This window comes from Vanrija pseudolonga, chromosome 1 (genome assembly GCF_020906515.1).
Source record: "Vanrija pseudolonga chromosome 1, complete sequence".
Taxonomy (NCBI): domain Eukaryota; kingdom Fungi; phylum Basidiomycota; class Tremellomycetes; order Trichosporonales; family Trichosporonaceae; genus Vanrija; species Vanrija pseudolonga.
Genome location: NC_085849.1, coordinates 1,778,664 through 1,799,765, shown reverse-complemented (window position 1 = coordinate 1,799,765; position 21,102 = coordinate 1,778,664). Strand labels below are relative to the sequence as shown.

Sequence of the window (21,102 nt, the reverse complement as noted above, 5' to 3'; positions counted from 1 at the left end):
TCATGTTGGCGCAACTGGGTGGCGAAATGACGTGTGCTGTGATAACGCGGCTGGAGCCCCGGCATCCTGCTGCCACAAGACAAGGCGTGCTGACCTTGTCTATTCGGATCTTATGCATTCGAGAGAGAAACGTCTATTAGCAAGTTCCTAGTCGTGTTGGTCATGCGCGTTGCCAGTCCCGCGACAGCCAAGGTTTAGTTTAGTGCGGGGGCACCGTGTCTGGGCCACATGGCATGGTGGGCGTGCGCGCAGCGTGACGTCAAGTGACCCCCGCACCACCTTGGTCAGCTGGTCGACTCGCCACACCACTCAAATCGGTGTGAACTGGGCGGCGTGTGGTGGGCGCGCCGCCGCCGCGCGCGCGCATCACTACAAGCTACTAGCCTACTGCGGGTTGTCAAGCATGCCCACACACACGTTGGTGGTGGGTGGGTGCTATATAGAGAAGGGTGTTGGTGTGCATGCCAGCAGATCCCCGTCCACGTCTCTCAGCACTCATTGTTGCACTCTCTGCCTTCCTTACAGCCCCAAGCACACCCAGCACATCACACACAATGTCCACCTCCAACCAGCCCCACCACCTCCCCACGGACGTATGTAGCCGAGTCGCCACTAGCCACGCGGCCTGCTGACAGCCCCTCCAGAAGTCGCCGTACAAGCTCTCGACGGCGGGCAACATCACCCAGGCGTCGTCGCAGGTCAACCGCATGGCGCGCCGCGACCCCGCGCTCTACCCCCTCGCCTTCTGCATTGTCGGCGCGTTCGCCCTCGCCGGATACTACGGGTGGGTACAATCGAGCGCGTAAGGCAAGGGACTCACACACACGCAGCATGGCCAAGGCGACCAACCCCGAGCCCGCGACCATGCTCCACTCCAAGGGCATGGTCAAGGTCTGGGACGACCCCAGCAAGCACGACACGGGCTCGTAAGTGGGGTTGTGGGGGTGGGGCGCGGGGGAAGGAATGTCAGGTTAAGTACTTACACAACCATTAGCTCCGTCGCGGCTTTCAAGTACCGCTACCAGACCCGCGACGGCCACATGGAGGACGGGTACCCGACCATGAACCAGGACGTGCGCAAGGTATGCGTCAGAGCCGGGGTGATAGGGCGAGGCGGGCCCGCTATCTCTACGTTATCGCTGACGCTCTTACCTCTGCCTATCTATCCACCGTGACCATCACTTCCCACGCTTATCGCACACGCATTACACACCACAGCTCCCCAAGGACGACGCGGGGCACAAGTACCGCACCTGAGCAGCCAGCACGTGGGAAGTGGCGCCCATCACTGTGCGCCACCGCCAAGGATCCGTCCGGCTTTCAAAGTAAAACTGTTGTGTGTAGCCGAGGCGAGTGAAAGCATAAGTCAGAAGTCAAAGTCAGTGCAAAGTCATGTTCCGTATCCGTGAATGCAAGTGTAAAGGTGCATTCACGCCGCTCTCATTGGTGCTGCTACTCTCGTGCTCTCAGCGCCTGTGCCAGTGCTCTCTCCGCGTGGGTCGTCGCTCGCACTGACCGCCACTCGGCCCACCATTCGGAGCAGGGCCGTATGCTGTCACCCAGCATTGCCGACCAAGGCCGGCTTATGCCACGGGTTCTAATAGTCGTGGAGCCCCCTCGGCGCCTAAAGTGGTCTTATGGCACATTTGCCAAATGTGATTCGCCCACTGTCGCCCACCAGAGCAGAGGTAGCCGATAAGGCAAAGCCAAGCGAACCGGCCAGGGTAAGGCTTGTTCACTCTAGCGAAAAAATGTAAACGGCGCGTCACTGGGATCCAGACTATCAAAACCTGCCCGCGGCCTGCCACCACCGCCTAGCGCAGCACTGATTGTTGTCGATCACAGCACCGTCGTCGCGACTCTTACTCCACCCACCCACCATCTCACAATGGCCACCACCGGCGAAGACAGCAAGAGCGCCTTCCCCCAGTCGATGGCCAACGTCCGCCAGGGCTCGCGCCCGGGACGCTTCGCGCTCCCCAAGGAGGAGTCGTGCATTGCGCCCGAGAACGTCTGGTCGAACAAGGGTAAGGTGGCGCGCTCTCAGCGAGCGAGCGAGAGATAGATAGCTGACCTCCCCCAGACATGGACCCGTCGCCGGCCGAGCACCGCACCTGGACGGCGTGGACCTTCTTCCTCTGTGAGCGGCCCTTGTCGTGTGACCGTTGTTATTGTTATCTAACGCGTCCCAGTCTGGCTCTCGGAGCTCTGGTACGCCGGCCAGTGGGCGACCGTCGCGTCGTTTGTCGAGCTCGGCCTCACGTGGTGGGAGTCATGTCTTGCCGTGTTTGTCGGTGCGATCCTCGTCGCGCTCGCGATTACGGGTGAGTGTGGCGACGGCGCGGTGATGGTGCCGCGTGCGAGCGGCAGCTAGAAGCAAGCTGACATCACTAGCCAACGGTATCGTCGGTGCCACGATCCACACGCCGTTCGCCGTCACGTCCCGCGCGACGTTCGGATACTGGGGCAGCAAGTTTGTCGTCTTTGTGAGTACCTGCTGCGGCGAGGTGGCGGAGAAATTTCCACCCCTCTGCCCCGGCTCCCGGGCGCCGCTGACCGGTCCACCAGTCGCGTTGCGTCGTCGCCCTCTTCTGGCTGTCGATCAACTCGTGGTCGGGCGGCCAGCTCGTCAGCCTCATGATCGAGGCCATCTGGCCCCAGTACGCGCGCCTGCACAACAGCGTGCCCGCGAGCCAGGGCGCCACGACGCGCGACTTTGTGTCCTTCCTCCTCTTCTGGATCCTCCAGTTCCCCTTCATCTTCATCCACCCCAGCAAGCTCAAGTGGGTCTTCAACGTCAAGGCCATCGTCGTGCCCATTGTCGCGGTCGGAACCCTCATCTGGGTGAGTGCGGGCCGGTCCGCAAACAAAAAAAAACCACCACTGACACACGGACCAGGCGGTCAAGAAGGCTGGCCCCAACGCCAGTGCGGCCCTCTCGGCTCCCGGTAACCGTGTTGCCCCTGGCGTCCCCCGTTTCGTCGCCTTCATGACCTCGGTGACGGCGGTGCAGGGCACTTGGGCCACGCTCTCGGTTAACATTGGTGACTTTTCGCGATACTGCAAGAGCCCCAACTCGAACTGGACCCAGGTCTGGGCCTTCCCCTTCTTCGCCACGCTCGTGTCCGTCTTCTCGGCCATCTCGGCCACGTGCTGCTATGCCGTCTACGGCGAGGTGCTCTACCAGCCCTACCTCATCATCGCCAAGTGGAACACCTCGCCCGGTGGCCGTGCCGCCATGTTCCTTGGCGCGCTCGCTTGGGCCCTGTCCAACATCACCACCAACATCACTGCCAACTCGATCTCGGCCGCCAACGACCTCTGCTCGCTCGCGCCCAAGTACATCAACATTCGCCGTGGCCAGTTCATCGCTGTCACCGTCGGCGTCTGGGGCTTTGTGCCCTGGAAGGTGCTCGACTCGGCGTCTAACTTCCTCACCTTCATGGCCTCGTACTCGATCGTCCTCGCGCCGATCGCCGCGCTCATGGCCTTTGACTTCTTCGTCATCAAGGGACGCAAGTACGACATTTACGAGCTCTACCGTCCCGATGGTATTTACCGCTACTTTGGAGGCTGGAACTGGCGCACGTACATTGCTCTTGCCGTTGCCATTGCCCCCAACCTCCCCGGTATGGTCGCGGCGATCAACAACAAGGTCAACATTGGCAACATCAAGTACATCTACATGGTCAGCAACATTGCCGGCGACGCCATTGCGCTGTTCGTCTACTATGTGCTGCACAAGATCTGGCCTGCAAAGGAGGCCCTCATCGACGTTGCTGTCCACGACGTCCTCCCTCTCGGAGAGGAGGAGAAGCGCGCCCGCGGTGACTCGTCGGAGCAGCACTCGATCGAGGTTGACGCCGGTCTCGCTGCCGAGAAGGCATAGACTATACGGGCGCGGGGCTCATAGGAACATTTGGAATGTAATGATAAAGAACACTGTGTCGTAGTTGAATTGTGGCGGCCTGTGCGCTTGCCACACGTCGTGTGGATAGCGTGTATCCGTACGCGTATCTGTATATGTATCTTGTGTATGAATGTTATGTGTGTCTTGTGTGTGTTTGTTTGTCTTCGCCGCGTCCCGCTGCCACACGCCAAGAGTAGCCGAGTGCCGGACACAATAGAGAGGGTCGCAGCGGGCCATGGGTCGCGCTGGCGGCGGCGGTGGTGGTGGCTTGGGTCATCACAGTGCGGCCGTCAATGGCACAAACCGGGTGGTGCGAGTGTGCGTGGCGCGAGAGGGAGGGCCGGGTACGGTGGGCGCGGCGCCATGCTCCTCCCGAGAGCACCAGAGCACGTTTGCAGGTCGCCACTGTTGGCTGGCTAGCTGGCTGGTGCAGCGACGAACGACATGCAAGTGGGTCTGTCGGCGATGCAGGCGTCGTCGTCGCACGACGCTCCGCACGCACCGTGTCCGATGCAGGCGGCTGCGCGCCGGATAGACGCGGTAGTACGCGCATGCATAGCCAAGCTCCAAGGTGATTGACGCGACATGGTGCATGGTATGGACTGTGCAATGTGTCTCCAGGGCGCCAGTCATCGTCCCGTGTCCTGTCGAGCCGATGCCTCGTCAACCCTAACGCATGTGGAGAGCGGGGAGGACAGCCAGCAGGCCAGCAGTCTGCAGCGACGCGTCTGGACCACGCGCCGCACGCGCCGCGACCACTCTTTGTGCTGCCCGATTTTGATCCCGTGGGCGTGTTCTCCGCGCCCGTTCACCCTGGCTGGCTCGTCGCCCTCCACGCTGACTGCGGCACACTCTGGCTCTGGCTCGCTCTGCTCTGCTCTGACCCACAGCCTACACTCCCTCGTCCTCGTCACGACACTTCGTTCTTCCCCACTTCTCTAAGAACAGCAAGAAGAACAACCCACAATGGCCTACCAGCCAGGCCCCTCATACCGCCCACAGGGGCAACAGCCCATCAACGACCACCAGGCGCAGGCGCTCGCTGGCGCCCAGGTCGGGCGCACCTCGCCCATGCCCCCCATACCCTCGGTCGCCCAGTCCAACATTGGCCAGCCGGGCCAGCTCAACAACTACCAGCAGCAGCAACAGCAGCAGGCGTACGGCCAGCAGCAGCAGCAGCAGGGCGGACCGATCAGCCCAAACGCCACAGGCAACAGCACCAGCTCTGGCGGTCATGGCGCTGGCAACGGCGCGGCTGCGGGCACGCCGGACAAGGGCCCCGACTATGTCTACTTTGAGCGCCGGCCCAGCCAGTTCTCGGAAATGACGACGGGCAAGGCGACGGCAGCCAAGATGAAGCTCGAGCTCTACTACAAGGACGCGGTGGAGGGTGTCGTCGGTCGCAAGGAGCGGTGAGTGTGTGTGGGCTGTGTGTGCGCTGGGCTGTGTGGTGTATGTGGGCGAGCCGCCAAGCTAACGCGTTACGCTCTGCAGGCGGACGGCCCTCGAGAAACAGTTACACGCCGACACGATGTCGCACGACTCGATCAAGGCCCGCCAGCTGCTGGCGCTCGGTCGCCGAGAGTCCAAGTAAGTGGTGGCGTGGCGTGCGCGCGCTCGCTCGTCCTAACCCTGGCTCTAGCTTTCTCCGCCTCCGTCGCACCCGCATTGGCCTCGAGGACTTCCGCACCGTCAAGGTCATTGGCAAGGGCGCGTTCGGTGAGGTGCGCCTCGTCCAGAAGGTCGACACGGGCAAGATCTACGCCATGAAGTCGCTGCGGAAGAATGAAATGTTCAAAAAGGATCAGGTGCGTGATCAGCGACAATGTCCAGGCCTGGGCCAGTAGCAACAGTAAGGCTGATCGACCTTGCAGCTGGCACACGTCCGTGCTGAACGTGACGTCCTCGCCGAGTCCAACTCGCCTTGGGTTGTCCAGCTCTTCTACTCGTTCCAGGACACGGCGTACCTCTACCTCGTTATGGAGTTCCTGCCCGGTGGAGACCTCATGACCATGTGGGTTCGTCAAGGCCGTTTGTTGCTTACCCGCCAGGCTGATCAAGTACGACACGTTCTCCGAGGACGTGACAAAGTTCTACATGGCCGAGTGTATCCTCGCCATCGAGGCCGTCCACAACCTCGGCTTCATTCACCGTGATATCAAGCCTGACAACATTCTCATCGACTCGATGGGCCACATCAAGCTCTCCGACTTTGGTCTGTCGACCGGCTTCCACAAGCAGCACGACTCGGCCTACTACCAGAAGCTGCTGGGCGGTGGCGACGTGTCCAACCACAGGCACTCGTCGACTGGCGGCGCCGCACGCAACTCGGTCATGGTCAACTCGATCAACCTGACCATGACTAGCAAGCAGGACATTGCGACGTGGAAGGCCAACCGTCGAAAGCTCGCCTACTCGACCGTCGGCACCCCAGACTACGTGAGCTAGCTGCCGTAGTAGTGGATAAGCCCAGCTGACAATCGCAGATCTCGCCAGAAATCTTCTTGCAACAGGGCTACGGCAAGGAGTGTGACTGGTGGTCGCTTGGCGCTATCATGTTCGAGTGTCTCGTTGGTGAGTAGGCTGATCCCCGCGGAGTGCACCAGCCTAACTCCCCAGGCTACCCTCCGTTCTGCTCGGAGAACGCGCACGACGTTTACCGCAAGATCATCGACTGGCGCAACCACCTCTACTTCCCCGACGACGTCCACCTCAGCCGCGAGGCCGAGGACCTCGTTCGCCGCATGCTGTGCGAGGCCGAGCGCCGCTTAACTGTTGAGCAGCTCAAGGCTCACCCCTTCTTCTACGGCGTTGACTGGACCACGATCCGCAACATTGACGCGCCGTTCGTGCCACACCTCCGCTCCATGACCGACACGTCCTACTTCCCTACCGACGAGTTGGATCAGGCCAGCGAGGCCCCGTCCGGCGCCGACGTCGGCCCCAGCGCAACCAAGGACCTGGCATTCCTCGGCTACACGTAGGTTGCGTGGCGTTGAGTCTTGCTAACCTGCCCAGCTTCCGTCGCTACGAAATGCTCTGAGCTTCGGCTTCCGGGACTTTTACTCTCTGTCTGGCCTGACCACGATATCCACGCTCCGCTGATGATTGATATGACGTTATATCCCCCCCTTGTATGCATGATGAGTCGCAATCAAAGTGTGGGTGAGGGGTTGGTGGTGTGGTGGGTTGCAACTGTGTAGGTGGTCGTGACCCGCGTTGAAGTTGTCGAGACACCCCCGACACTGAGGTCCCAAGCCACCGCTCTCAGCTGGCTCGCTCCTCGCCAAATCACGTCATGCATTTCCCTAAAGCACGACCAAGAATACCGACATACTCACGCCGGTCCTATCTCCTATCTAGCCTGTTGTGTTGTGGCGTGTTACCACGCCTTGGTGAAGGCCACTCGGCCGGCCTCCATCGTCCCCGTCGGTGTTGTTACGGGGCTATGGCGCCTCTGTCGGCGCCTAGTTGAGCCAGGTGCTCTTCTGGCCGGCGACAGCCCAGGCGTTGGCAAACGAGAGGGGGTTGGTGCCGTTGTGGGCCTTCTTGGCCTCCTCGAGCTTGAGGATAAAGTTGGCCAGGATGGCGATGAAGAGGGCGGCGCAGATGAAGAGAGGGCCCCAGAGCTGGTCAAACGAGCCGGCGTAGCGGCCGGCAATGAGCGTCAGGCGCTTCTGGTACGTCACGTAGCCGTAGATAAGGACGCCGGCGGCGCTGGGGATGTTAGTTTGGGAGCTGAGAGAACGAGGGCCGACGCCAGCTCACATCAGAGCGTAGGTGTAGGCGAAGCGGCGGGCGAGCGAGTCCTGCGCGCCAAAGAGCAGACCGGTCGCAATGGTCGACAGGAGCAGGCCCATCGAGAGGTACGAGATGTACGTGCGCTCGTTGGCGAACCAGACCTTGGCCTCGACCTTGACGGGCGTGGGCTTCTTCTCTGCGGGGGGGTTAGGGGCGGCTTGGCGACGGGCGGTGGACTATCGCCCACGACGCAGACTCACTCGGAACCCGGACGCGGATCGAGGGGTCGTTGATGGCATGGTAGTCGGTGAGCAGGGGGCGCTCCTCGCCGCTGTAGGTGTCGCTGTCAGCTGCTGTGCCATCATAACAATCCCAGCTCAACGCACGCATCAGGCAGGTTGTCGCCGCGCTTGCTCTTGGCGCGGAGGCCCTCGCCGCGGTTCGGGAGGAGCTTGAGCGCCGTCTGGGAGAAGCTGGGGGTTGTTAGGGCTGCCGCTTGCGACGTCGATGCTCTACTCACGGCTGCCAGAAGAGCTCGGACACGTCGTTGAGGACGCGCTGGACGCCGGTCGACGACTCGCCGTTGTTGTTGGGGTTGAGGGGGGTGGTCTGGTTGTTAGTCGTGGGCTGGCAGTCGTGTTGTCACGGCGTGCACTGTCGCTATTGTGCAGGCAGCCTCGCGCACGGCCCACTCACCTCGGACATGGCGGCGTAGTATACAGAGATGGTCAAGTTGTGATGCAAAGTTGCACACCAGCTAGCCGTGGTGGTGGGTACCTGTGATTGTGGAGGAACTGCAACTGCAGGATGGCACGTGCGTCCTTGATCGTCCAGTGGCGGCGGGCGGGGCGGGGTGTAATTGGGCAATGTGTAAGGAATGTGGCGAGGTATTAGGATTTCATTAGGCAGCGCCTAATGCGGACAAGGGGCAAGCCGGGTGACGGCAGGGTGCAGCGTTCGGGACGTCCGACTTGTACTTGCGCAGGGTCAGACGACATGCCAGGGACGACGATGCAACATGGCACGGTGCAGGCAGGTCCGTGCCTTATCGGCCATGAATGACACTGGGTGAGCAGCGGCGGCGACGGCGCCGACACCGACGCTGGCAGCAGCGACGGCGACGACCACGGTGACCCCGACGACTGTCCACTCGCGACCCCGATTCACTCCAGACGCCCGCGCCCCTGCGGCCCATTCATGCCCATGGCACCATTCCACACCATCGCCTGCCTCGCCTGTGCGTGCGTCCTCGTCTCGCCGATACCCCGCCCACCTTCCCCACACAACAAACATCACACGACATGATTCATCCTGCTACCCAGACTTCTGATACCTGCCGCGGCGGTCGTCACTCGCTCGTGCTGCTACTCCTCCCCGCCTCCTTGCCCGCGCCAACGCCCACCCGCGCCTACTTCTTCTCCCCCTTGATGCTCTTGCCGTACTGCACAAAGTCGGTCTTGTCCGCGACCTTGGTGTAGAGCAGCTGCGCGCGGTGGTTGAAGTGCTGCGTGTGCCAGTAGACGCTGTAGATGTCGTGCTGGCGGGCCCAGTCGTACACATACTCGATGAGCTTGCGCCCCGCGCCGCCGTTGCGCGCCTCGTCGTCGACGTACAGGTCGCCGAGGTAGACCTGGTCCTCGATGCTGCCGGTGAACATGTGCGGCAGGAAGGTGACAAAGCCGATGATGTTGTCGCCCTCGGGCTTGGCGTCGTCGACAGCCACGGCGGCATACGACGGGATCTTGTCGTCGAGGAAGCGCCGCCAGGTGTTGGCCGTCACGTTCTCGGGCACCGTGCGCTTGTAGAAGATGTTGTACTTCTCCCAGCGGGCGCGCCACTGCGCCTCGTCGGCGGCGGTCACGGGGCGGACGGTGACGGTCATGGTGTGGGGGTTGATGGTGTCGAGGGGGAAAGAGCTGGTGGGGAGCACGACCACAGCCGCCGGCTTATAAGTATCTTCTGCCCCACTGTCGTCATGCGTTAACCGACCGCCAGACGACGGACGGACGGGCCGGCCACTATCAGGCATTTGGCGATGCGTCGCTTGGCGAGCGTGGCGACGGGCAGCAACAGTGCCGTTAGGCCGCCGCCGTCAATGTTGGTGATGTGCGTTGCTTTCAATGTCCGTCGTCGCCCTCGATATAGCTCGATATCCACAAATGCCCCTCCACAAGCTACACGCGCACGCGATGTACTGCGCGTCGGCGTCTCGCCGTGCCAGGTAAAGGCTGATCTGTTGCTGCTATGCTGCTGGTGCCTGCTCACCGCTTTAAAGGTTCATTGTCCCTGTCCCGTCCATTTGCACTTTGCGCTAACACAATCTTGTTCCCGTGGCGGCGTGTCGCACCGTCGGGCGAGCAGCAATGCACCAGCCAGCAGCACGCCAGAACACTGAGCGCGCTAACAACTTTGGACACTGCACACTAACCTCTATCTCTGATCGTCGTCGCGACGACGATCTCGACGAGCAACAACAGCAATGGCTCGAGCAGTTGTTGCGCTCTTCCTCGGGCTGTGGCTCGCGCTCGCGCTCCTCGCGAGCCCAGCACGCGCGGCGTTCAACCCGACGCTGCGCGTCAACTGGACCTTCTCCGCGGCCGACCCAGCAGTCAACTACCGCCCGAGCGACACGGTGCCGCTCAACGCCAACTGGGGCATGGGCCTGAACAGCGTCTACCCCGCATGGAACGTGAGCTACGGCAACGCGTCGGCGCCGGCGGCGCACGCGCAGAGCCAGGCCGGCTCGGGCGCGCCGGTACGCTCCACGCGCGCGGGGTCCGGCACGTCGATCGAGGCCAAGTTCCTCGGCTCGGCGGTGTGGTTCCACGGGCGCGTCGACCCGCGCGCGTTCGCGCCCAACCGCACTGCCGGGAACACGCCCGTCACACCGCCCAACGTCTTCGTCGACGTGCAGACGGCCAACGTGAGCGCCAGCACCACCGACGTCATCTGGGGCACCGACGACGAGCTGCCCTGGGGATTCCACGACGTGCAGCTCAACATTGATGGCAACTGGACCGTGGACAACGTGCTCATCACATACGCGGTGCAGACGCAGGCGTGAGTGGCGGTGGCGAGCGCGAGCGCGAGCCCGCGGCAGCGTGCTCGCCACGTCCGTTGCATGGCCCACTGACACCCCCAGGCCCACCTTCGCGGACATGACGACGCACGTCGAGCCGACCGTGCTCAACGGCACCGTCAACCCATTCTACACCGCCCAAGGCGCGTGGAACGTCAGCACGCAGCCCGGCGCAGACGGTAAGCCGCGCTGCTTGTGGCCCGCCCAACTCACGCCGCAGGCCAGCCATACTCCCACATCGTAGGCGGCAACGTGTCCGTCCTCACGTTCCCCGTGCCGGCCAACACGTCGTTCCTCGTGGTGAACGGCACGACAGGCCCCAAGATGGGCAGCTACATCGTCGCGCTGACGCCTGCGCCGCCGCTCTCCGAGACGTCGTCGGTCTTCAACGCGCGCTCGGCGTGGGAGGACCCCGTGGTGCTGTACGCCACGCCGCTCGACCCGGCGGTGCAGTACACTGCGCAGCTGAGCTCTGGCTCGACGGGGCTGCCGGGCGATAACGCCGGGCATGGGTACCACGCCGTGACGTTCTACTCTGGGTTAAGGTGCGCGGTGTGACCACACCGCTGGGAGATGAAGCTGACACCGCCAGCGATATCAAGCCGCCTGCAGAGCCAAGCAAAAAGGCGTCCCACACCGGCGCCATTGTCGGCGGCGTCATTGGCGGCGTGGCGCTGCTGGTCATCATCGCCGCGCTCGCCTTCTGCCTCGGCCGGCGGCGGCACCCCGCGCCAGAACCGGAGGCCGCCGAGGCCAAGACCGCGTCGCTGGAGGACGAGCACGGCGTGCTCCCGACGCCATACGTCTCGGAGCGCGAGCGCACCGCGCCGTTCGTCATCGACGACGAGGGTGCAGCGGCGGCTGCGCCTCCAGACACGCTGACGACGACGGCCAGCACGGACGAGTACCACACGGCGCGGACCGACCTGCCGCCGCTGTCGTCGCCTACCCGCTCGTCGCCGGGATCCAGCACGGCGTACCTCATAGCCAAGGGCGAGACGCTGGCCGCGATGAGCGCGCGGGGCTCGGCGCAGTCGTCGCCCATTACGCCCACGACGCCGGGCGGCGCAGTGTGGCCTGCCGTCGCGGGCGCGAGCGCGCGGACAACAAAGAGCGCCCGCGGGGTGACGGTGCCGACGGCGCCCGCGCCAGTGCCAGAACCCCGGCCGCGCCGCGTCGAGCAGGAGCAGGACGCTGGGTCGCTCGACGAGCCCGAAGACGAGGAGGAGCTCGAGCCAGAGCTCGTCCCGCCCAGCTATAACCCCGACTGGGCGGCACGGAGGGACGACAGCGCGTCGCCGTCGCCTTCGCCCACACGCCCGCCTGCTGCACGCCCCCCAGCCCCGTGATCTACCCGCATACACACACTCTTGGACACTCTGCGCACGCACCCACGCCGCCTGTACACCAACACATTCATGATGTATTCGTTCTATATGCTGTTTGTTTGTTTTGTTTTTGTCCGCGCAAGCGGTCGGCTGGAGGTGTTTAAAGCATGGTGCCCAGGCTGCGCCTGTCAGTATCTAGTGGAAAAAGCAGGCAGGCTACGTCTGCCTGAAGGTCGACGCGACGAGGCCGACAAACACGGCGGCGAGCGCGACGGCCGCAGTGCCCGCCACGACCTCTGGGCGTGCGACGCGCTCCAGCAGCGTTGGCGCGGCGTTCGGCGCTCTGGCCTTCTTTGCCCGCCGCGTCGCCGTGGCCTTGCCCCGCGCCGCCGGCTTGTCTACAAACGTCCGCGACGACGACGAAATGACTAACCCCATCTGTTTCAACCTGCCATGCCGTCAGTCACCTGGCCACGGACACACGACCCACCCCTGGATGTAGAAGCCGTTGAGGGCGCGCTCAATGTCCGACTCGCGGCTCGCGGGCACGCCGGCAAGCGAAAAGGTCACTGGGGTCAGAAGTGCTCGGGTGGGCGACGTACCGGCCGTCGAGTCCGAGCCCTGCTTGAGCGTGATGGTCATGGTGCCGTAGTGGTCTGCGGGTTAGTCGGCAGCAATTATCGCAACCCACCAGAGGGCCATCCGGGCGACTTTGTCTGCCACGTCTGCACGAGCTTGGTCGGCTTGTCCGCCTCGACAATCTTGCCCGACACGTTGCCGCCGAACAGCTCGTACGGCGTGCCGGGCGTGGGGGTGATCTTGGCCGCGGCGCGGCTCCACATGGGCACGCGGTTCTCGTCGGTGAGGATGGACCAGAGGTCGTCGGCCGACGCCTGGAGCTGCGCGTTGACCTCGACCGTGACCGTCTTGAGGGACGTGGCCTCTGGCGCCGGGGTGGCAGGCTTGGGCGCGGGGGTCGACGCCTTGGAGCGCACCTCGCCGGGCGGGGCGGGCGAGTAGCTCTGCAGCGCGGGCGTGCTCGCGCCGCTCGGCGCGTTGCTCGCCCCCTCGAAGATGCCGTGCGCGGTCAGCAGCTCGAGGCGGAACCCGTTCAGCCGCTCCTCGAGCACGGGGGCGAGGCTCTTCCGCGCAAAGGCCAGCACGTCGTCGGCGTCGGAGGAGCCAGAGTCCACGGAAAAGTTGAACACGTAGTCCGAGATGCCGTCGATCATCTCGTGGCTGAACTCGGGGATCGAGAGGCGCCCAGTCACTTCCTCGCCCGACTTGCCCGTGCCCTTCCACTTGGCCTCGACCTCGAGGTCGTAGATGGTGAGGAGCCTGCGGTCAGCGCTGGTCGGCTGCAAGGCACCCCGACCCAACTCACTTGCCCTTGCGCTGGCCCAGGTCGCAGTCACCGCTGACGCTCGTGACCTCGGTGATCTCCGCCTCGTGCGTCGCGTCCGACGCCTTGAGGCCCGGCAGCTCCTTCTTGACCCACTCCTGCGCCCAGGGCCCGCAGTTCTTGTTCTGGCGACGACGTCAGCAACGTCGCAGCGGCAATCAACACAACAACACGCACGCGCCAGTGGTATGTCTGCTGGAAGTCGGTGAGGGGCTTTGGTGCGGCCATGGTGGGTAGAGTATTGTACAGGTGCGAGGTGGTTGTCACAATCGCAACTTGGACGGCTGCTCCGTCACCATCACCTACCTCGTCGGCCATGACGAGTTACACGCCCAACTTCTAGAAAGCTCCTGAGTGAGGGGTGCTCACGTGACCTGCCATCGCAGCGGAAGTGTCCAGCGACTTGCCCATCGCCGTGTCCGAATGCATGCATACATGCATGCCATCCATTCCTCGGTCGTCGTGTGCAGAGCATGCATCTCAACCTGACGGGCACGAGAAGTACAAGTACGCCGACTGGCGGGCCTGGGCTCGCTCGTGACGGGCGGAGCGGCGGCTTCACTCTGCATTCTGGGCGGTAAATCAAACCGCGACGACGCGACCAGAGCGAGACGCGACCTGCGACTGCACGACGCGATCGCTCGGCGCGGAACATGGGCAGCGATCTCTGTCCTCTGGCCCAGAACATGGGCAGCGGCCCTACTCGCTCACATGCGCTGGTGGGATGCTAGAACGCGGAGGCCAGATACGAGGGAGCCATGCCACATGCCAGCCGTCAACCCCGGTACCCCGCGCCCACTCCCACGCCAGGAGTAGGCACGAACGTGGCGGATGGAGCTAAATACATCCACCTGCCTCCAAGTGGCAGCTCGGCGACGTTCCCGCCCGCGGGCCGCCTCATGCAATGCAATGCGCCGCACGCAAAATGAAACGCGACAAGTTGGGGCAGATCTCACGGCCTGATATGTGCGTCGTGGCCAGGCCCAGCTGGCAAGCGCCCTCCTTTGATCTGACCCGAGCGTTATCAGTCTCGACGCGACGCGACGACGCGGCGCGGCGCAGCGAGATTTTCGCCAGGCGCCAGACGCCACACCGCCACGCTGCTGGCCATGCTTCTTTGTCTCTTCTGTCTGATTCACACGTCCGTGGCGCAGCACGTTGCACCCAGCACCTCGCTTTAAGCTTTTTCGTGCGCGGCGATACTGCTCGCCTGCGGCCGGCGGACACGCCGCTTGGCCGGTGAGACACGCTCGGGCCTCGCCACCCCCCTCCCTCCCCCCTCTCCCCCTCTACCCCGCGACATCGCCGTGCACCAGGGGCTCGCTTACGGGGCCAAGACATCCCCAGTAGTCGCCAGAGGCGAGGTAGCACCTCCGCAAGATGCGCATGCAGAATCTCCATCGCCTGCTGCACGTCGCGACAATCCGCAACTTCCCGACCCCAGCCAAAGGCACTACGACCTGCGCCCGCCCGAGCGCGCAGTGTGGGGATAATCCGTCCGTCCGGTTTGCCGGAATTGGATTGAGCGAAATCAGAAATGACGCATTCGAAACGGTGGCGCGGCGTGGTGGGCGGTGGCGTGCAGCGTGCGGCAGCGGGCAGGTGTCCACGAGGCGGGGTGTGTCCGGTGGAGCTCCAACTGCGCGAACTCCTCCAAGCAAAGGAGGGTGCTGGTGCCCGCTGGCCACGACGACGCGCACCTGGTGACGCCAAGCTATGCGGGCTATGTGGCCGATAGCAGCTGTGTGTGCGCAGTGTCAAGATCCGGCCAGAAAACAGCAACGCCAATCCGGGTGGTGCCGGCGGTACTCTAGTCGCAGCGCAACGCGTATCGTCGCAACGTCGTCGGTCGTCGGGCACCGCAACTGGGCCGTGCGTGTGTGGGTGCGCCGCCCCCTCACTTGCTCGCTTGCCCAGGTGCCCAGCCGCGCCACCCGTATCCGTATCCGGGGCCGCGGCGCGTGTGTGTGCAGCGCAAGGGCGTGTGTTTCACGCGCGGGCGTGTGAGCGGGTGGCGGGCGGGTGGCCAAAGGACTGGCAGTCGACTGGTCGGATTTAGAGTCGTGGTGGTGGCTGGGGCGCCGACGGCGGCGCCGCTTGCGTCGTGTCGTCGGATTTGCGACGAGAGACGAGGGATTCGCGTAGATGCTAGCTGCTGATGTGACTGTGCACGAGCAGTGGTTGCTGCTGGTGCTGCTGCTGCTGCCCGCGCCCCGCCCGCTCATCGGCTGGCCGGCCGGGTCACGCCCCTCTTCGCGGCTGTCGTCGTCGTTGTCGCTGCTGCCGTCGCTGCCGTCGCCTGGGCGTCGTTCCGGGCCTTGCCGAGTGACATGCAGCGTGTCAGAGTTTAAAAGCGCCATGACGCGCCCCGCCCCCCACCTGCTGCCCTGCTGCTTTCAGTCGTGAGTCTAATCTCGCCGCCTGCGCCGCCGCCTTCGCCGGACCTTGCCTCTTTGCCACCGTTTCTTGTCGCGTCGTCGTCGTCGTCGGTCGTCACTGTTGTCATTGTTCCCCTCAAGCCACCCACCCACCACACGGCACGCACACACCCCACTCCTCAACATTTTATTCTCGCAACGACCACCTCGCACACCCCACTCTTCTCAATCAGTAACAACAACAACACACAACACGCCTTAGCCCTTCCGTCGTCACCACGGCGCCTCCCACTTCCCACCCCCCTCTCACACCCCGCACACACGCCCCCACCCCCCTTTGGGCGCACTCCTCCAACATAAATACCACACTGCAGCGCGGGGTCCGCACGACCTTACCCCACCTCTCTTCCCTACTCCCAAATACACCACCACCACCATGGGCTCGCACTCAAACTTATCCACGTCCGAGAGCTCGTCTCGCCCCTTAACCCCACTCCCGGCCTACCGCCCAGCCTCGTGCCCAGCCCCGACGGCCCCGACCCCGACGCGCATCACTGCCAACGGACCCCTTTCCCCAGCTAGGGGGCCCACCGTCGCCGCGTCACATGTCGTCGCTGTCGGGCGCGGGTACGGCCTCCAGGTCATGGTCGACGCTCAAGAGTTTACGCCTGAGACGCCGGCGCTCACGCTGGGTAACTCGAGCTCGTCGCCCTCTCATGAGGGGCTCGCCTCTGGCAGCGAGCACGAGTCGGGGGACGATGGTGCTGCCGCCTCGTGTGTTGACTCGGCCACCTCTATCCCCGAGCCAGTAGCACAAGTCCTCCAGCAGGCCCAGTACCTCCGCAAGCACCGCCGGAATCGCCGCAAGCCCATGGTCCAGCGCCTCTCTGGCCCAGCGGTCACGGCCAACCCTCCTGCCCCGGCCGTGGCCCCAACGCCTTCTCGCATCGTTCAGCAGCACCAACACCAGCAGGCCCCGCGTCGTAGGATCCTCCTCACTAGCGAGCAGCAGAACATTTGGATTGCCAAGGGCAGGGTAAGTTGAGGCGCTCCCCTTTCAACCCCGTGGTGCCTCGTGTTGACGCCGCCGCAGTGCACCTACAACCCTGTCGGCACCTGCGCCGAGGAGACGATCAACGGCTCGGCCTTTTGTGCCATTGTGAGTGCACGCCACCTCGTTGCTCGGCGTCGTTCTCTAACACGTGTACAGCACTCGTGCCGCGCCCGGAATGCCGACGGCGAGCTCTGCCTCAACCTCGTCGTAGACCCAGCTCAGTCGCGTTACTGCCACACGGGCTGTGAGTGTTATTTTGATGATCCCCACGCCGCCCCATTCCCACGCTGAAACACCGCGCCAGACCACACCGAGACTGAGCGTCATCACCATGTCACGGCCCTCGTGCGCAGGCACCAAGAGCACAACTTCCTCGAGGCAAAAGCCCGACAGGAAGACTTTGAAAATGGGGTCGCTTTCTTCGACGCCAACTTCTTGTCGTCGGGCGCCAGCTCGCGCGCGAGCACTTCGCCGAGCCAATCATTCATCGGCCTCTCAGACTTAGGCGGCCAGTATCACACGGCCCCAACTACCCCGACCCGCAGCCACGCTCAGCTCGAACCCCGATGGGGCGCACACAATGACGACAAGTGGTGGGTCGGCGAGTGGACCCTCCGCTCGACCTACGCCACTGCCCACAACACGCCTCATTGAGCCGAGCCGACAACTCTGCTCGCCCCGTCACGCTCCATTCGCCTCCTCCTTCGGTTGTATTCGCGACGCTCTCCACTTGGACGAGCAGCACACGCACTCGCGCACACGTACGCGCACCTTCCCCCTGTAGTATCACCCCATTAATAATCGCCACTAGCCCTGGCACCGGACACTGCACTATATAGCCTGCACCATAGCCTGTAAGAGTACACACAACCGCCACACGCCTCCCGTGTTCATGTTTAACACCACCACCACCATATGATTGTAGTCTGTGAAAGAGACAAAACGCATGCAGTAGTTCCCATGTTGCCGCGAGCCGCAAGCCGAGAGGCCATAGCGGGCGCACACGACGTCGGGACAATGTTTGTTTACGGCGATCTTCGGCGCGTCTCACCGCCCAGCCTGTTAGTAGCCAGTTACGACGCGGGCTATTTCGCTTCTTGGGACCTCGGAAGAAGCGTAAATCAGCCTGCACAGCGAGCACCATGCGTAAATCAGCAACAGGAACGTGGGCCCGAGGTCTGGGTAGCATGCGTATCCATCGGGTTGCTATCGCCAGGCTACAGCTCTCCACTTGCCTCGGGCTGTTGTGTGTGTTGGATCCAACTCGCCGGCATTCGCACCGGCTGTGCATCGATTCACCGATGTCGTGTCGAGTCGTTCCGCGGCTTGCCATCGGTATTCTTGTCGACTCGACTCATCGTCCCCCTCGCATCCACATGCACTTCTTCGCGCCCCCGTACCGAGTAGCCCCACCTAGTAACCCCCGGTATAGCGCTGCCCCTTTGCAGGCGCCGAGCGCGACGCTCCGGCCCCGCCACCCCCACCCCCACCACCGCGCACCGGGCCCGCGCGGGGCCGCTCGTCGCGAAGCTCGCGGTCGAGGTCCTTGCCCCAGCTCGAGACGTTGCCGCCGCCCGCGCCCGACGCCCGCCACTCGGTCTCCCAGTCACGCTCCGAGGCACCACCCTCATGCTTGTTGTTATTGCCTTTGCGGCGGCGCGACAACGGCGTGCCTCCGCCCGGGCCTGGCGAGTCCGAGCCCGAGCCTGCGCTGCTGTAGCCGCCACCACTGCCGGGTTTGCCGGGCTTGTGGTGCGAGTCGGGGGCCAGCACCTGCTCGCGGAGCGACTTTGCGCGACCACTCTGCTGCTGGCTGCCGCTGCCACGCTGCGCAGACGGCGAGTCGGCTAAACTGGGGCTCGAGATTCGCGCCGCCAGAGCCGGCGGCATGCCCGACGACATCTGCCCATGCGCCGTCCGCGACGTCGGGGCCGACTGAGGCGTGCTCGGTCCTCCGCGGTACGATTGGGACAGTCGGCTGTGCCTGTCGTCGGGAGAACGGTCGCGGTGCCGGCGCTCAGAGTCCCACCCGCGCTGCGATCGCCACGAGGGTGGAGACCTGGACCGGTTACGGCTGTTATTGCCCGACCGGCGCTCGGGCTCACCACGACCCCGGAAAGAGCGGTCACGCTCAAACCAGTCATAGTCGTCACGGTCGCTGTCGTCGCGCCGGCGGTCACGGTGATCACGGCTGCCACGGTCGCGCTCGCCATAGCGGTCGCCCTCACGCTGGCGCTCGCGATCGCGCTGCAGCTGCTTCTCGCGCTCTCGCCAGCTCTGGCCTGCCCCAGACTTGAAGCCAGCAGCGGCGTACGGCAGTGGCGAGTCGCTCCACCTGGTGTGGTTGCCCGAGTTGCCACTCGCTTTCGGCCTCCAGCTAGATTGGGGATTGGGGTACAACTTGCCGTACGGGCCTCGAGAAGCCGTGCGCTCCGAGAAGGCCGAGTTGCGCACTACCCGTCCTAAACTGGCACGGGGTCGAGGGCAGTCCTTGCTCGTTTTAGCATAGCCCTCGGGGAAACATGGACCAAACTCACATCGCCAAAGTGGCCCTCTTCGGCGCAATTGTAGCACCACCGGTCTCCTCCTGGCCCACCGAGCGCTTCGCGTTCCCAGCCCGTCGCGGCAGCGCGCTCCTCGAGAACCTCGTCACGCTCCGACGTTCGGCGGTACACGTACCGTCGCCACAGCAGCGGGCAATTCTGCACGTCAGCGGGCCTTCCAGGTCGAAGCACCTACGCTCTGGGCATGGTCCCAGCCTCCGCAATCAGGACAGTTACGCGACGAAGAGTCCTTGGCCTTGGGGTCTGTGCAGTCCTGAGCCGATGTCAGATAACTCGGGCATTCGGCTCGCCACTCACGCTCCTCCGGTGCCCCTGCTTGCCGCAGATGAAGCACACCATGCTGTACGGGCAGTCTTTCCGCTCGTGTTCGTCCATTGCTCCGCATGTCGTGCACTGGTGTATTAGAGGACAACTCTGCAGCTCGTTATCAACTCACAACAATGTGAGGGCAGTCGTACTCGTGGTGGCCGGGCTTCTTGCACCGGCGACACAGCCTGCTCTGATCGGCATTGGCAACGAACTCGTCCTCCTCCTCCATAAAGTACCGAGGGACACCCTGGTGCCAGTTAGTCACTGGTCGGCAGGGTCGCTTCCACACTCACCTTGCCCTTGTCGTCGTCCAACACTACCACGCCTTCGATATCCTCCTCGAGCTCGCGCCTCGACTCGTCGCCGTCCTCGTCCTCGTCGTCGCCGTCGTCAAACACGACATGGTCGGGTAGCAGGAGCACGCTCTGGTTTCCTTCTTCCTCGCCTTCTTCAATCTGCCCCTCCTCCTTCTCCGGGCTCGCGGCCCTGGGTGCTGTGGGGAGCAGCCTTTGTGGTGGCAGTTCCGTGCCCCCCTTGCCACCCTCGTCTTCGGAGCCCACGTTCGAGGGCACCTCCATGCTGAAGATCACGGACCGTCTCAGCGGCGTGAAGCTTGATGGCGTGTATAGCGACTGCGACTTGACGGCGCTGCCGGCTTCGTCACCCGACTCGAGGCCATTGAAGCGCCCCTTGCCCTTGATGTCGATAGGTGTCGACGCGACAGCGTGCAGTCTGCTAGGTCCCGCCTCCGAGCTAGTGCTGAATGGATCCTCATCGTGACTCGAGTCGCCTGTCATGTCGTCAAAGTCCTCAGCGCCCTCGGGAAGCGGTGCGGGGTCGTGCTGCCTCCTGCGGCGACGCTTGGACTTTGATGCTCTCTTGCGTCCTGGAGCTGCCTGGTCCGCCGCCGAGGGCGTAACGCTGCGCGAGAGGTCGACCGACTTGTTTCTTCTTGCTGGTATGGGTGTTGATCTCGCCATTTTGAACCAGAGTTGTTGGTGGACAATTGAACGCGTCGAGCGAGTTGTGGGCGCGTTTGGTCATCCAAGCCAGGTGGACAGCCATTGTCCAGAAATCTTGGACTTCGCGACTTGGGCGGCAGGGTCAAGTGGGTCGCCGAGTCACGTGGTTTTGGTGCCGTTGGATGCCTCTGTGGACAATTTCCGTTTGTATGGAATACTCTGGGGCCACGCAAAAGTCGCCCGAGCCAGTGAGCCAGCCAGCCAGCCAGCGGCAGAGCTCTAGAGGCAAAGGCAGCAAAGTGCAGCAACCCTGGCCAGCCAGCCAGCTCCGACGCTGCCGCTGCCATTCTGGAAAAGCCATTCGACAACGACTCG

At 63.6% G+C, this 21,102-nt stretch overlaps 9 protein-coding genes across 11 annotated transcripts; 5 read left to right on the top strand and 4 right to left on the bottom strand.

Moving 5' to 3' along the window:
- The first annotated feature begins 276 nt into the window (after positions 1-276).
- LOC62_01G000688 (uncharacterized protein) lies at positions 277-1,428 on the top strand. Its single transcript, XM_062767144.1, has 5 exons — positions 277-593; positions 636-784; positions 831-926; positions 995-1,082; positions 1,219-1,428. Exons 1-5 carry the CDS (start codon positions 462-464, stop codon positions 1,255-1,257), a joined length of 504 nt encoding a protein of 167 aa, XP_062623128.1. The 5' UTR covers positions 277-461; the 3' UTR covers positions 1,258-1,428.
- A 328-nt stretch (positions 1,429-1,756) lies between these two features.
- On the top strand, positions 1,757-4,052 carry SPBC1683.05_1 (putative permease). The gene is made up of 6 exons (XM_062767143.1): positions 1,757-2,027; positions 2,084-2,140; positions 2,193-2,324; positions 2,395-2,486; positions 2,569-2,844; positions 2,900-4,052. Exons 1-6 carry the CDS (start codon positions 1,889-1,891, stop codon positions 3,887-3,889), a joined length of 1,686 nt encoding a protein of 561 aa, XP_062623127.1. The 5' UTR covers positions 1,757-1,888; the 3' UTR covers positions 3,890-4,052.
- Positions 4,053-4,822: 770 nt separating this feature from the next.
- Positions 4,823-7,069, top strand: CBK1_1 (Serine/threonine-protein kinase CBK1). The gene is made up of 8 exons (XM_062767142.1): positions 4,823-5,322; positions 5,405-5,500; positions 5,553-5,718; positions 5,785-5,924; positions 5,962-6,349; positions 6,397-6,484; positions 6,530-6,890; positions 6,929-7,069. Exons 1-8 carry the CDS (start codon positions 4,877-4,879, stop codon positions 6,951-6,953), a joined length of 1,710 nt encoding a protein of 569 aa, XP_062623126.1. The 5' UTR covers positions 4,823-4,876; the 3' UTR covers positions 6,954-7,069.
- A 127-nt stretch (positions 7,070-7,196) lies between these two features.
- VTC3 (Vacuolar transporter chaperone 3) lies at positions 7,197-8,414 on the bottom strand. The gene is made up of 6 exons (XM_062767141.1): positions 8,348-8,414; positions 8,172-8,260; positions 8,038-8,124; positions 7,912-7,982; positions 7,679-7,847; positions 7,197-7,627 (listed from the first exon to the last, which is right to left on the bottom strand). The coding sequence occupies exons 1-6, from the start codon at positions 8,354-8,356 to the stop codon at positions 7,378-7,380; spliced, it is 675 nt and encodes a 224-aa protein (XP_062623125.1). The 5' UTR covers positions 8,357-8,414; the 3' UTR covers positions 7,197-7,377.
- Positions 8,415-9,059: 645 nt separating this feature from the next.
- Positions 9,060-9,533, bottom strand: HPA3 (D-amino-acid N-acetyltransferase HPA3; the record flags this gene model as incomplete). The annotated part of the gene is made up of 1 exon (XM_062767140.1): positions 9,060-9,533. The coding sequence occupies one exon, from the start codon at positions 9,531-9,533 to the stop codon at positions 9,060-9,062; it is 474 nt and encodes a 157-aa protein (XP_062623124.1).
- Positions 9,534-10,130: 597 nt separating this feature from the next.
- On the top strand, positions 10,131-12,079 carry LOC62_01G000683 (uncharacterized protein; the record flags this gene model as incomplete). The annotated part of the gene is made up of 4 exons (XM_062767139.1): positions 10,131-10,711; positions 10,794-10,909; positions 10,951-11,275; positions 11,323-12,079. 4 exons carry the CDS (start codon positions 10,131-10,133, stop codon positions 12,077-12,079), a joined length of 1,779 nt encoding a protein of 592 aa, XP_062623123.1.
- Positions 12,080-12,129: 50 nt separating this feature from the next.
- Positions 12,130-13,723, bottom strand: SPBC1711.08_2 (putative protein). Of its 3 annotated transcripts, XM_062767136.1 has the most exons (7): positions 13,638-13,723; positions 13,443-13,585; positions 12,750-13,396; positions 12,661-12,714; positions 12,549-12,627; positions 12,350-12,506; positions 12,130-12,237 (listed from the first exon to the last, which is right to left on the bottom strand). In XM_062767136.1, the coding sequence occupies exons 1-7, from the start codon at positions 13,686-13,688 to the stop codon at positions 12,163-12,165; spliced, it is 1,206 nt and encodes a 401-aa protein (XP_062623121.1). In that variant the 5' UTR covers positions 13,689-13,723; the 3' UTR covers positions 12,130-12,162. The 3 variants fall into 3 exon arrangements, with proteins under 3 accessions (XP_062623121.1, XP_062623120.1, XP_062623122.1); XM_062767137.1 differs by having other exon boundaries at positions 12,549-12,714; XM_062767138.1 differs by lacking the exon at positions 12,350-12,506.
- A 2,125-nt stretch (positions 13,724-15,848) lies between these two features.
- Positions 15,849-17,855, top strand: LOC62_01G000681 (uncharacterized protein). The gene is made up of 4 exons (XM_062767135.1): positions 15,849-16,874; positions 16,932-16,997; positions 17,049-17,136; positions 17,197-17,855. The coding sequence occupies exons 1-4, from the start codon at positions 16,275-16,277 to the stop codon at positions 17,544-17,546; spliced, it is 1,104 nt and encodes a 367-aa protein (XP_062623119.1). The 5' UTR covers positions 15,849-16,274; the 3' UTR covers positions 17,547-17,855.
- A 450-nt stretch (positions 17,856-18,305) lies between these two features.
- Positions 18,306-20,969, bottom strand: air1 (the record flags this gene model as incomplete). The annotated part of the gene is made up of 6 exons (XM_062767134.1): positions 20,059-20,969; positions 19,893-20,012; positions 19,754-19,849; positions 19,632-19,709; positions 19,430-19,594; positions 18,306-19,382 (listed from the first exon to the last, which is right to left on the bottom strand). The coding sequence occupies exons 1-6, from the start codon at positions 20,743-20,745 to the stop codon at positions 18,306-18,308; spliced, it is 2,223 nt and encodes a 740-aa protein (XP_062623118.1). The 5' UTR covers positions 20,746-20,969.
- Between the last annotated feature and the right edge of the window lie 133 nt (positions 20,970-21,102).

Coding starts and splice junctions, on each gene's coding strand:
- LOC62_01G000681 (XM_062767135.1), top strand. CDS start 16,275: ATGGGCTCGCACTCAAACTTATCCACGTCCGAGAGCTCGTCTCGCCCC. Junction 16,998..17,048: donor GCTCGGCCTTTTGTGCCATT/GTGAGTGCACGC, acceptor ACACGTGTACAG/CACTCGTGCCGCGCCCGGAA. Junction 17,137..17,196: donor GCGTTACTGCCACACGGGCT/GTGAGTGTTATT, acceptor ACACCGCGCCAG/ACCACACCGAGACTGAGCGT.
- CBK1_1 (XM_062767142.1), top strand. CDS start 4,877: ATGGCCTACCAGCCAGGCCCCTCATACCGCCCACAGGGGCAACAGCCC. Junction 5,501..5,552: donor CTCGGTCGCCGAGAGTCCAA/GTAAGTGGTGGC, acceptor CCCTGGCTCTAG/CTTTCTCCGCCTCCGTCGCA. Junction 6,891..6,928: donor CTGGCATTCCTCGGCTACAC/GTAGGTTGCGTG, acceptor TAACCTGCCCAG/CTTCCGTCGCTACGAAATGC.
- SPBC1711.08_2 (XM_062767137.1), bottom strand. CDS start 13,688: ATGGCCGCACCAAAGCCCCTCACCGACTTCCAGCAGACATACCACTGG. Junction 13,586..13,637: donor AGCAGACATACCACTGGCGC/GTGCGTGTTGTT, acceptor CGTCGTCGCCAG/AACAAGAACTGCGGGCCCTG. Junction 12,238..12,349: donor GCGTCGCACGCCCAGAGGTC/GTGGCGGGCACT, acceptor TGACAGGCGCAG/CCTGGGCACCATGCTTTAAA.
- LOC62_01G000688 (XM_062767144.1), top strand. CDS start 462: ATGCCAGCAGATCCCCGTCCACGTCTCTCAGCACTCATTGTTGCACTC. Junction 927..994: donor AGCAAGCACGACACGGGCTC/GTAAGTGGGGTT, acceptor CACAACCATTAG/CTCCGTCGCGGCTTTCAAGT. Junction 1,083..1,218: donor TGAACCAGGACGTGCGCAAG/GTATGCGTCAGA, acceptor TACACACCACAG/CTCCCCAAGGACGACGCGGG.
- VTC3 (XM_062767141.1), bottom strand. Junction 7,983..8,037: donor GGCGACAACCTGCCTGATGC/GTGCGTTGAGCT, acceptor CGACACCTACAG/CGGCGAGGAGCGCCCCCTGC. Junction 7,628..7,678: donor GCCTACACCTACGCTCTGAT/GTGAGCTGGCGT, acceptor TAACATCCCCAG/CGCCGCCGGCGTCCTTATCT.
- SPBC1683.05_1 (XM_062767143.1), top strand. CDS start 1,889: ATGGCCACCACCGGCGAAGACAGCAAGAGCGCCTTCCCCCAGTCGATG. Junction 2,141..2,192: donor GGCGTGGACCTTCTTCCTCT/GTGAGCGGCCCT, acceptor AACGCGTCCCAG/TCTGGCTCTCGGAGCTCTGG. Junction 2,845..2,899: donor CGGTCGGAACCCTCATCTGG/GTGAGTGCGGGC, acceptor CACACGGACCAG/GCGGTCAAGAAGGCTGGCCC.